At 39.7% G+C, this 13,704-nt stretch overlaps 1 protein-coding gene across 1 annotated transcript in view; it reads right to left on the bottom strand.

Moving 5' to 3' along the window:
• GK5 (glycerol kinase 5) overlaps positions 1–12,358 on the bottom strand; it is a 145,464-nt gene extending 133,106 nt beyond the window's left edge. Inside the window, exon 1 of the mRNA XM_090266346.1 lies at positions 12,097–12,358. Coding sequence (XP_090122472.1) covers positions 12,097–12,255 — 159 coding nt within the window. The 5' untranslated portion in view covers positions 12,256–12,358. The remainder of the gene's footprint in view (positions 1–12,096) is intronic.
• Between the last annotated feature and the right edge of the window lie 1,346 nt (positions 12,359–13,704).

Here is a 13,704-nt window from a genome sequence, read left to right as displayed (position 1 = left end):
GAATACATCTCCACCAAACCAGCAATGCAAGAGATGCTAAAGGGTCTTCTTTAAGAAGATAAAGAAACAGAGAGAGACAGAGAAGAACACGAGTACAAAGGGGGAAAATGACAATGAATAATTACTTATCGGTAATAACCTTAAATGTAAATGGATTAAACGCTCCAATTAAAAGACATAGGGTAGCTGAATGGATTAGAAAGAATGACCCACATATATGCTGTCTACAAGAGACCCACCTTAGAACAAAAGATCTACACAGACTGAAAGTAAAGGGATGGAAAAAAGTATTTCAAGCAAATAGACATGAAAAAAAAGGTGGGGTAGCAATACTTATATCAGACAAAACAGATTTCACAGCAAAGTCCATAAAAAGAGACGAAGAAGGGCATTTCATAATATTTAAGGGAAAAATCCATCAAGAAGATATAACCCTTATAAATATATATGCACCCAACTTAGGAGCACCCAAATATGTAAGGAAAATTTTGAAAGACTCCAAGAAAGATATAGACAGCAACACACTCATAGTAGGGGACTTTAACACCCCATTGTCAACACTAGACAGAGCTTCAAAGCAAAGAAACACCAAAGATATTGAGGCACTGAACAACACTCTAGATCAAATGGACTTAGTCGATATATATAGAATTTTTCACCCCAAAGAAGCAAAATATACATTTTTCTCAAGTGCTCATGGAACATTTTCAAAGATAGACCACATGGTAGGACACAAAACAAGCCTTAACAAATTCAAGAAAATTGAAATTATATCAAGCATCTTCTCAGATCACAATGGCTTAAAACTGGAAATCAACCTCAAGGAAAAAACTCAAAAACATTCAAACTCATGGAGAACGAATAACATGCTATTAAATAATAAATGGGTTAACAATGACATCAAGGAAGACATCAAAAAGTTTCTGGAAACTAATGATAATGAACACACAACAACCCAAAACCTATGGGATACAGCGAAACCAGTCCTAAGAGGAAAGTTCATAGCAATACAGGCCTACCTAAAAAAGCTAGAAGAATCTCTAATAACAAATTTAACCCTACAGCCACAAGAACTAGAGGAAGAACAACAAGCAAAGCCCAGATCAAGTAAAAGGAAGGAAATCATCAAGATCAGAGCACAATTAAATGACATAGAGTCTAAACTAACAATTCAAAAGATCAACAAAAGTAGGAGCTGGTTCTTTGAAAAGATAAACAAAATTGACAAGCCTTTAACCAGGCTCATCAAGAAAAAAAGAGAGAGGACCCAAATAAATAAAATCAGAAATGAAAGAGGAGAAATCACAACTGATACAACAGAAATACAAAGCATTATAAGAAATTATTACGAACAACTGTATGGCAAGAAATTTGATAACCTAGAGGAAATGGACAAATTCCTGGAAACCTATAGTCTTCCCAAACTGAATCAAGAAGAAGCAGAAAGTCTGAATAAACCAATAACACCTAGTGAAAATGAAGCAGTAATCAAAAAACTCCCAACACACAAAAGCCCTGGAGCGGATGGCTTCACAAGTGAATTCTACAAAACATTTAGGAAAGAACTAACTCCTATCCTCCTCAGACTATTCCAAAAGATACAAGAAGAGGGAAGACTCCCAAACTCGTTCTATGAAGCCAGTATAACCCTAATTCCAAAACCAGGTCAAGACACAACAAAGAAAGAAAACTACAGGCCAATATTGCTGATGAACATAGATGCTAAAATCCTCAACAAAATATTGGCAAACCGGATCCAGCAACACATTAGAAAGATCATACACCACGATCAAGTAGGATTCATCCCAGGGATGCAAGGATGGTTTAATATTCGCAATCGATAAACATAATACAACACATAAACAAAATGAAAGACAAAAACCACATGATCATATCAATAGATGCAGAAAAAGCATTTGATAAAGTACAACACCCATTTATGATAAAAACTCTGAGCAAAATGGGAATAGAGGGAGCGTACCTCAACATAATAAAGGCCATATACGAGAAACCTGAAGCCAACATCATACTCAATGGGCAAAAACTGAGAGCATTCCCCCTGAGATCAGGAACAAGACAAGGATGTCCGCTCTCTCCACTCCTATTCAACATAGTCTTGGAAGTTCTAGCCACAGCAATCAGACAAGAAAGAGAAATAAAAGGCATCCAAATTGGAAAAGAGGAAGTACAACTGTCATTATTTGCAGATGACATGATAGTGTACATAGAAAACCCTATAGACTCCACAAAAAAACTACTCAACCTAATAAGTGAATTCGGCAAAATAGCAGGATACAAAGTCAATATTAAGAAATCGAAGGCATTTTTATACACCAACAATAAAAACTCAGATAGAAACTGAAAGAAAAATCCCATTTACCATAGCAACAAGAAAAATAAAATACCTAGGAATAAACTTAACCAAGGAGGTAAAAGACCTATACTCAGAAAACTACATAACACTGAAGAAAGAAATTAAAGAAGATACAAATAGATGGAAGCATATACCATGCTCATGGATGGAAAGAATCAGCATCATTAAAATGTCTATACTGCCCAAAGCAATTTATAGATTCAATGCAATCCCTGTTAAAATACCAGTGACATATTTCACAGACCTAGAACAAATACTTCAAAAATTTACATGGAACCAAAAAAGACCTCGAATAGCCACAGCAATTTTGAGGAAGAACACAGTAGGAGGAATCACAATACCTGATATCAAACTATACTACAAGGCCACGGTAATCAAAACAGTCTGGTACTGGCATAAAAACAGACATATAGATCAATGGAACAGAATAGAGAGCCCAGAAATAAACCCAGGTTCATATGGTCAACTAATATTTGACAAAGGGGGAAAGAACATCAAATGGAGTGAAAAGAGCCTCTTCAACAAATGGTGTTGGGAGAATTGGACAGGGACATGCAAAAAAATGAAACTAGACCACCAACTTACACCATACACCAGAATAAACTCAAAATGGATCAAAGACTTAAATGTAAGCCGTGATACCATAAAAGTCCTAGAGGAAAACATAGGCTGCAAAATTGCAGATATCCCACGTAGCAATGTTTTCACTGATATATCTCCTAAGGCAAGGGAAATAAAGGAAAGAATAAACAAATGGGACTACATCAAACTAAAAAGTTTCTGCTCAGCTAAAGAAAACATCAGCAAGATGCAAAGGAAACCAACCATATGGGAAAATATATTCGCCAATGACATCTCAGACAAAGGATTGATCTCCAAAATATATAAAGAACTCATACGACTCAACACCAAGAAGACAGACAACCCAATTAAAAAATGGGCAAAGGACCTGAACAAACACTTCTCCAAAGAAGACATACAGAGGGCCCACAGACATATAAAAGTATGCTCAACATCACTAGCCATCAAAGAGATGCAAATAAAAACCACAATGAGATACCACCTCACACCAGTCAGAATGGCCATCATCAACAAATCAACAAACAACTTATGCTGGCGAGGATGCGGAGAAACGGGAACCCTGGTGCATTGCTGGTGGGAATGCAGACTGGTGCAGCCACTATGGAAAACAGTTTGGAGTTTCCTCAAAAAACTAAAAATGGAACTGCCTTTTGAACCAACAATTCCATTGCTAGGATTATATCCGAAAAATCCTGAAACCCCAATTCAAAAGAACCTATGCACCCCTATGTTCATAGCAGCATTGTTTACCATAGCCAAGTGCTGGAAACAACCTAAATGCCCATCTGTAGATGAGTGGATCAAAAAACTGTGGTACATTTACACAATGGAGTTCTATGTAGCAGAAAGAAAGAAGGAACGTCTACCATTTGCAACAACATGGATGGAACTAGAGAAAATTATGCTTAGCGAAATAAGCCAGGCAACGAAAGAAAAATACCTTATGCTGTCACCTATTACAGGAAACTAATGAACAACACAAACAAATGAACAAAATTGAACCAGAGCTATGTAAACAAGAAGTAGACTAACAGTAACAAGGGGGGAGGGGGGAGGGAGTGAAGGGGGTAAGAAGGGGAAGGGCCAAGTCAAAAAACATGTATAAATGACCCACGGACATGGGCAACTGGGTGGGGACTGACTGTGGGAGAAGTGAGGGGCAGGGTGCAGGGAAGCAAATGGGGGAAAAAAGTGAGACAATTGTAATGGAAAAACAATTTTTTTTTTTTTTTAGTGGGGGAAAAATGAAAATATGAAGAATGGAAATGCCAATTCAGTGAATATTAGGACAAAGATTTTCCTTCACGTTGTATATTTTTCTCCCTATTTGATCCCTCCAGAGTTTGGCATTCTAAACAAGTAAGTAATGACAGAAGTTTCTTTGCATAAAACTAATAAGACCAGTTGTTAATAGAGGTCATGTTGACCAAGTCTTTGACTGGAATGTCAAGCCTAAAGGAGACATATTTGGGCTCAGGTTGTTACCAAAAAGCCCCGAGGAACTGGGAATGACTTTCAAAGGTAATAAAAGCCCGCGAGATAAAAGGCCTGGTACCATGGTTGGTTGTGCGGTCCACAGCAATCTTTCCAGGGGAGGAACGAAGGTTGTTTTCCTGAAAGATGGCTAGAAGGGACCATAAGACACAATGAAAAACCAGAAAGACTTGGAAAGGACAGGTGTGTACAGGCAAGGATGAATGCCAGGTATGTGGCTCAACTTCTGTGACATGAAGAGCAGACTGAGGGCCACCCTAAAGGTTCCTTGTGTAAGTTCCAGCAAAGCAGAACTAAAGATCATAAGTGATCATTTGCTGCTCTTGTTATGTTTATGCAAATGAACAGGATAAATTAAAAATGGACTTAATATAGTCCCTTTAAGGACAAGGAGGGTAATCTTAGGGAGAAAAATCATTATGCAAGGAAAATCACAATGATCAGTGGTAGACTAAAAAGTAGGGCAACTAACAGTCTTAAAAGTTTCTTCTCATTTAAAAAATGGTTTCACTTGAAAATTAAACCATGTCTGTGATATCATCAAAGATATTTAAGTTGCAGGCAAGTAGAATGTCAAGTGCCTTGCAACTGGATGTCTCCGCAATAAGACAATCTTACAGATTTAGAGACTTGTTTGTGGGTTATGTTACATAAATTAACATGTGTTTTCTGTTTTCAAAGGGCATAAGCCTACGATCTCATTACCTGAGTGATTGTCTGTACGTATAAGCCTCACTTAATCCTCTCTGCAGTGCTGCCTCCTGAGACTCAATGGTTTGGCTGAACTAAATGGCTGGGTGGTGAAGAATGGGATGGTCTGTGGGCTTCACTTTAAAACTGGTTTCTCTCTTCTATCCTAATGGCTTGGACAGAAAGGTCCCAGAAGTCTGAGAGGGGGGAAACCTAAATTATTTCCCTCAGCCCAAACTAAGTATGGTGGGCAAAAGGGTTTTGGACAGGTGAGATGTGCCTAGCACACCTTCCTCCAAAGAAGCCCTTCTCTTCCCTAATGTGGGACATTGAAAAATTAATCCCTGCCTTTTGTCATCTAGTGGTTATAGACTGAATGATGCCTTTTAACCCTCTTCGCCAAATCTGTTGCCCCCAGAATACAACAAGGATGCCAGCCTGTTAAATCAAGCATGCCGTTGTCCGGGGACAGCCAACTGACCTGGAGTCTGCACGATCCTTCCCCATGTGGGAAGGCCACCCTCCCCTCCGCACCCCCACTATTATTAGGGATTTCTGGACCCAAGGGTAGGTAGGACGACGACCATGTCCAGCTTGAAGCAGCTAGAGGAGCTCGAGACCTTCGCCCATTGTCCTTTACAAGATTACAAAGGATCTTAATATCTGAGAGGGAGGGATAGTTATTTTTCACGAACCATGGGTATGGACTTGGGGGGTATTGCTGGGGGAGGGAGTAAAGGGGAGAAAATTGGAACTATTATAACAATATAATCAATAAAATACAAAAAAAATGACTAAGTGAGTAGAACAACAAATCTGCATCATATTTTGCATTAAGCTTGAACATTCCTCTCTGGAAACTATTTGGGTGATTCGGAAGACTTTGGGGTACACTGCAATGAGTGCAGTGCAAATAAAATGTGGTACAAATGCTTCAAAGATGGGCAAGAATCTCTTGAAAGTGATCCACATCCTGGAAGGCCTGCAACAAGCAGGACACCTGAGAATGTTGAACATTTACAGGTTGCAGTCAGCAAAAATTGGTGACTGACAGTGCGAGAACTAGAAGCTGATCTGGGGATTCCAAAAACTACTGTGTTCAAGATTTTAACACAGGATCTTGATATGAAACATGTCATGGCAAATTTGTTCCACAGCTTCTGCTACCAGAGCAGAAAGAACAACATACTGCAGTTGCTAATGACTTGACTCAAACCTCTACCAATAAACCGCAATTCCTCAGGAAGGTCATAACCAGAGATGAGTCATGGCCCTATGCATATGATCCAGAAACAAAGGCCCAGTTGTCCCAATGGAAGTCGCCTGGTTCTCCATGCACAAAGAAAGCATGGCAAAGTTCCAGCAAGATCAAGACCATGTTAACTGTGTTTTTTGATTGGGAAGGTGTTGTCCATCACAAGTACACCGCTCCAGACCAAACGATTAATAAGGAGCATTACCTCAATATTCTTCATTGATTGACAGATTCAATACAATGAAAACAGCCACAGCTATGGGCAACCAGTGATAGGCAGCTTCATCACAACAACACGCCCACTCATGCATCATGTCTCATACAGTTTTTTAGTGAAACATCAAATCACCAAGGTGACTCAGCTCCCCTATGGCCAGATTTGGTGCCCTGTGACTTCTAGCATTTCTCAATACTAAAATCACCTTTGAGAGGGAAGAGATTTCAGACCATCGATAAGAATCAGGAAAATATGATGGGACAGCTGATCACAATTCCAGCAAAGGATTTTGCAGTGTTTTGAACAGTGGAAGAGATGCTGGGAGAACTGTGCGAGGCCCCAAGGTGCCTACTTTGAAGGCAACTGAGGCATCATTGTCCTATGTATGTTTTTTATATCTGGTATCTTCTTCTATTTTCATACTACATGGCTGGATACTTTCTTGACAGATCTGTCAGGTAACCCTTGAAAACATTAACACATTGATTTAGGAGCACCTAAATATATAAAACAAACATTGATAAACACAGAGGGAGAAACTGACAGTAACACCCAACTGAAATCAATAGATCATTCAGACAGAAAATAAAAAAGGAAAAGGTCCCAATATTCAAAAACCTTTAAGCAAAATCATCAAAAATAAAGAAATAAAAAAGGAAAAGGTCTCAAATAAGTAAAATCAGACATGAAAGAGAAGTGACAAATAACATCACAGAAATACAAAGGATTATAAGAAAATATGACCATTATATGCCAAATACTGGATTATCTGAAAAAAAACAGATAAATTCCTAGAAACATACAATCTTCTCAGACTGGGTCAAGAAGAACCAGAAAATCTGAACAGACTGATAACTAATGAAATTGAATTAGTAATTAAAAACTCCCAACAAACAAAATCCTGATCCAGATGGCTTCACAAGTGAATTTTACTAAACATTCAAAGAACAACTGATACCTCTCCTTCGCAAACAATTCTAAAAAATTTAAAGGAGAAGACTCCCAAGTTAATTTTATGAGGCCAGCATTACTTTGATTGCAAAACCGGACAGGTTTCACACACAAGAAAAGATTATAGGCCAATATCCCTGAACACAGATTCAAAAATCCTCAACAAAATATTAGCAAACCAAATCCAGCAATACATTAAAAATATCATACAGCATGATCAAGTGGGATTTATTCCTGGGATGTAAAGCTGGATCAAAATCCACAAGTCAATTAATGTGATACATCACATAAACAAAATGGAGGGTAAAAATCATATGATCATATCAATAGATGCAGAAAGAGCATTTGACAAAATCCATCATCTGTCTATAATAAAAATTTTTTAAAACTCTCAGAAAAGTGGGGACAGAGGGAACATACCTCAACATAATAAAGACCATATATGACAATCCCACAGCTAACAACATACCCCACAGTGAAGGATGAAAACCATTCTTTTTATGATCAGGAACAAGACATGGATGTCATTTCTATTCAACATAGTATTGGAAGCCTAGACTTAGCAATCAGACAAGAAAAAGAAATAAAAGGTATCCAAACTGGAAAGGAAGAAGTAAAATTGTCATCATTTGCAGATGACATACTATATATATAGAACCCTAAAAAAAATTACTAGAATAAATTACTTCAGTAAAGCAGCAGGATACAAAATATGTAAATCTTCAGAAACTGATTGCATTTTCATATACCATTAATGAACTATCAGAAAAAGAAACTAAGAAAGCAATCCCATAAACAACTGCATCAAAAAAATTTTTTAAATAAAACATCTAGGAATAAATCTAACCAAAGAGGTAAAAGACGTGTACTTTGTAAATTATAAGATACTGAAGAAAGAAACTGAGACTGATACAAATAAGTGGAAGTGCACACCATGCTCTTTGATTGGAAGAATTAACATCAATAAAACACCCATACTACCCAAAACAATCTATAAAATTTCTATCAAAATACCAATGGTGTATTTCACAGAACTAAAACAAATAATCCAAAAGTTTAAATGGAACTATAAAAGACCCCAAGTAGACAAAACAATTTTGAGAAAGAACAAAGTTGGAAGTATCATGCTACCTGATCAAAATATACTGCAAGGCTATAGTCATCAAAACAGCATAATGCTGGCATAAAAATAGAAACACAGAACAATGGAATGGAATAGATAGCCCAGGAATAAACCTAGGCCTATATGGTTAATTAATCTAAGACAAACAAGGCAAGGTAGTCTCTTCAATAAATGGTGTTAGGAAAACTAGACAGATTCATGCAAAAAAACTGAAACTACACCACTTTCTCACAACAGATACAAAAATAAACTCAAAGTAGTCTGAATATTAAAATGTAAGAACTGAAACCATAAAACTCCTAGAAGAAACCATAAGCAATAAAGTCTCAAACATAGCTCTTAGTGATATTTTTTTTAATGTCTGCTCAGGCAAAGGAAACAAAATAAATAAATAAATGGGACTACATAAAACTAAAGAGTCTTTGCACAGGGAAGTAAACTATCAACAAAACAAAGAGAGAACCTACTGAGAGAAAATATTCACCCGTGAATATGTTAACATCCAAAGTATATAAGAAACTCATACAACTTAACATTGAAAAAAGAATCAATCTGATATAAAAATTGGCAGAGAACCTGAATAGACAATTCTCCAAAGAGGACATACAAGTGGCCAATAGACATATAAAAGGATGCTTAACATCACTAATCATCAGAGAAATGCAATTTAAAACCACAATGAGATATCTCCTCACACCTGTCCGAATGGCTACCATCAATAAATCAACAACCAGTGCTGGCAAGGACGTGGAGGTTGCAAATTGGTATGGCACTATGGAAAACAGTATGGAGTAACAGCCAAAAAATTTAGAAACAAAACCACCATAAGACCCAGAAATCTCACTTTGCAGAAGTGAGATTTATGCAAAGTAACCCTAAACACTAATTTGAAAATATATATTAATTCCTATATTCATTGCAGCTTTACTTACAATTGCCAATTTATGGATGCAATCCAAGTGCCCATCAATAGGTGAGTGGATAAAAAGCTGTGGGACATATATATACAATGCAATATTACTCAGCCATAAAAAAATGAACTCTTACCATTTGCAACAATACTAATGAACCTAGCTGGTTTTATGCAAATAAGTCAGACAGAGAAAGACAAATACCATATGATTTTACTCATATGTGGAATCTAATAAACAAACTGAACTAACAAAGAAAATAGAGACAGACTTATAGAGAGCAGGATGACAGCTAAGGAAGGGGGAGGTTAGGGTGGGTGGGATTGAGCCAAAAGGAAAAAGGACTCATGGACATGGACAACAGTATGGTGGTTGCAAGTGGAAGGGGGTTATAAGAGAACTAAATAGTAATGGGAAAAAATACAATACAATTTCTAAAAAATAAAAAATAAATAAATGAATGAACTAAGACAACAGAAACAAACTTATAAAGACAGAACAAAATGATGGTTGCCAGGTAGGAGGGGACTTGGGAGGCTGGATAACAAGGTAAAGGGATCAAGAAGCGCAAACTTGGTAGTCACAAAATAGTCATAGGGATGTAAAGTACAGCACAGGGAATATAGTCAAAAATATTGTAATAACTACGTAAGGTGCCAGGTGAGTTCTAGACTTATCAAGGGGATCACTTCTTAAGTTATATAAATGACTAACCACTAGCTGTACACCTGAAAGTAATATAATACTGAATCTCAACTCTAATTGAAAAAATTTTTAATTTTTTTAGACACAACTAAAACAACTTTCTAGGGAAAAATGCATACAAAATAGAATCCATAATATTTTATTATGGCTAAAAATCATAAAATGAGTCTGTAAAGATGCTGCGTACACTTCCAAATCTTAGTTTCTTTATCTCAGCCCCAGCCACCCAGGCACCACACGTTAGAAAGCACTACTGTAAAATCCTACTACAGTTTGAGAGGCATTGCTATAAACTCCTTAATCTAAGATAGTGCTTCCTCCTTTGAGGCAGGGACTTCTTGTATTTTTATTTACTCACATATCTTTCCAGATAACTGCCCCTCCACCCCAATTTAGAGTCATAGCAAACTATTCTACTCTCCTAGCTACTCACAGCAATCTTGATTCACCTTTGAGATTCTTACCTCATTTGTAAAAAACTAATAATTTGCTCCAAATAATATAGCACTGTGAAACTGTGAAACTTTGTATCTTCTAACAACTTCTGTCTCCCTTGGGTTCCAAATACTTCAATTCCTTTTTAAAAAATCATTGCCTAAGACAAATGTACTTTATGTCTAGAATTACAAGGGAAGCTGTTAAAAGTATCATTGTGCTGCGATATGAAGACTTTAATATAAAGACACGGAGCACACGGAGCTGAAGGACAGATAATGCTGGCCTTTCATCTGTCCCTTCTAGCTGGTGTAGGGATGGGTATGTGGGTGGGTGGGCAGTGTCCCTGCACAGGTAGCCAGAGAAGGGACCAAGGAGCTGCTGTAGTCCCCGCTTACTGCCCTGGTCCCCAAACCAGAACGGCAATCCACTGTTCCCTCAAAACAAACACTCAAAGTAGTCATTTGGCTAGACCTGTTCCTGTGCAACAGCTGAGGTTGAAAAGCACTTCTGAGTGGGAATCAAACAAATGGGGTATTCAGTCCTGCGGGAATGGTTTAGGTACCTAACAGCTCGTATCCTAACACTGCTAATGTAAGAAGATGTTGGCATTGGAAAGATGAGTAAATAAGAACACCAAATCTGATGAACATTATTTTTTGTAAGTGGGTAATTATGTATACAAATCTGCCCTTGTTAAAATGAGAACAAAGGAGTACCTCTCTGTTGGTTGCTTTACTACGGATTTACTAACAATAACAACTGATGATTTGGTAGGTTTCTCAAACCAGAAAAGGATTTTTCTTACGACTTCTCAAAAATGGAAAGGAGAAAAGTAGTAACAATATATATGGCCTTCAAAAGTTTTCCAGTATCTTCGATATCCGTGGAAATCATGTGAGGAACCAGTACTCTGAGAAGTAGTTAATAATGAAAACCGAACAAGGCACAATAAAGTTCAATTCTATCAAGATCTGAAAAATTAAAACGTAAATGAAGACGAAGCTGAAGGTCTATCAAGGAAGTGCAAGAAAAACCAAGTCACAAAACACCCTTTGGCTGGTCAGTGCAGCCTGCCTTGCTTGCCCTGCCCTGCGAGCCACCGAGTCACGGTGTCCCACCCAGGTAAGGCTGGAGAGGGGGATGGCCAGGACTGAGCAGCGCACGGCCCTCAGCCTGGGCGACCAGGTTTCAGCTCTGCCCAGGAGCGGAATGCGAATATCCGGCCATTCCCAGAGCGCTGCTCAGAACCCAGGGCCCTCCGCTGCAGCAGGTGGCCGCGCGCAGGCCGGACAAGACGGACCCGCCTGCTTGCCTTCCGCGACCCTGACCACGGCCCTCACGCCCATGCCCCGTCACCTTTTGGGCGCTGGAGCCACGGATCCGCCCCGCGCGGTCATAGACGTGGCAGCGGATCACCGAGCTACCCACGTCCAGCCCCAGCACGAAGTCTGCGCTCGTGCGCGGCGCCCTCTGCTCCGGGCGCCCCGGTTCCGGGACAGCGGACAGCCCAGGCATCCCGAACCCGCAAGCCTCTCCCCGCAGCAGTCTTCCCAGCCGGCCCGTAGTGATCACCAGCGCCTCAGAGACCTAGAGAGCCCAGCTAGGCCTCCGCCCCCGGGCCGCCCCCTCCGTGAAACCCGGGAGACGGTCCCACCCTATTCGCCACGGGCCCCGCCCTGACGCCGTGATGTCACCCTGCGCCGTGAGTTTTTCGAGGCGCGCGCTTTGCAGAGGCGGCTCCGTGGGGCTCAGAACCTTTTGGAGGCGACCTGGTTCGTGGTGGAGCCAAGGGTTCCAAGCGTGTGCATACAGCCGGTTTTCCAGATGCCCACCGGTTTCAGGGTTGACCTGGCCCTTAATTTTAATTGTTTCTCTGGTAAACTCCTGGAGCCAGTGCCTGCGTGTCTCTTAATCCTAGTTGCGTTTATGAATATCAAATAAGACAAAGTGATATGAAGAGAAATTCAAAACTGGCCCTGGCTGGTGTGGCTCAGTGGACTGAGTGCCAGCCTGTGAACCAAAGGGTCACCGTTTCAATTCCTAGTCAGGGCACATGCCTGGGTTGCAGGCCAGGTTCCCAGCTGGGGGTGTGAGAGGCACACTCCCTCTCTTTCTCCCTCCCTTCCCCTCTCTAAAAATAAATAAATAAATTTTTTAATGACCCCTCTCCCATAGAAAGCCTGGTAAAATTTGCACATATAATACACAGCAATAAATACTTGCTAAAGGAAATAACACAATGAGTAAGACCTTGCCTGCCCGCTGATGGAGAAGAAGGGACCCTGGGGAAGCGGCTTCCACCATCAAACTCCAGCCCAGTGGCTCTTTTTTGAGAATCTGAAAGCTTCTCTGAGACCCTTCACCCTTCACTGCTGATTAGAAGGCATGGGCTCTTATAGGCGTGCAAACATGGGCAGGAAGAAGACCTGTGGAAATTTCAAGATTCCTCCAGCTCCAGTTCCCCAGGGGGGTTAATGCTTGCTTGAGCCAGCTTTCCACCACAGCTTTTCCTTCCTTTTTTTTTTTTTTTTTCTTTTTTCTTTCTTTCTTTTTTTTTTTTAATTTACAAAAGCAACGTGGATATGTGTTTTATGAAAATACTTAACAGTGCAGAGCGGTATATCAATTAAAAAGTAAAAGATATTCTTTTTTTCTTTTTTCCCTTTTGAGATGACATTTATTCAAGCTGAGGGCAGTGAGCAAGGAAGGACTTAGGACAGAAGAAGCAACAGGAGACAAGGCTGGGCTGCTTTGGCTCACAGAGAAATCAAAGGAAAGGGGACCTTGAATATAGTAGGTTCGGGGAGGAGTTGCTGCCCCTTGCTCTCCTGGTTGCAAGTCTCGCCTGTGGGGATCCTTAGAGTTTAAGAGATGTGTGCCTGTGGGGAAGAAAGGGGGGAAGGGAAAAACACAGGCATGCTCCCCAGATGGTGAACATGTGGATATTCATTTTTAACCAAATTG

The sequence above is a fragment of the Furipterus horrens genome, unplaced genomic scaffold (assembly GCF_987537825.1).
Source record: "Furipterus horrens unplaced genomic scaffold, mFurHor1.1.pri manual_scaffold_1, whole genome shotgun sequence".
NCBI classification, from domain to species: Eukaryota; Metazoa; Chordata; class Mammalia; order Chiroptera; family Furipteridae; genus Furipterus; species Furipterus horrens.
Note: the sequence above shows the minus strand (reverse complement) of the source record. Positions and strands in the feature narration are given on the sequence as shown.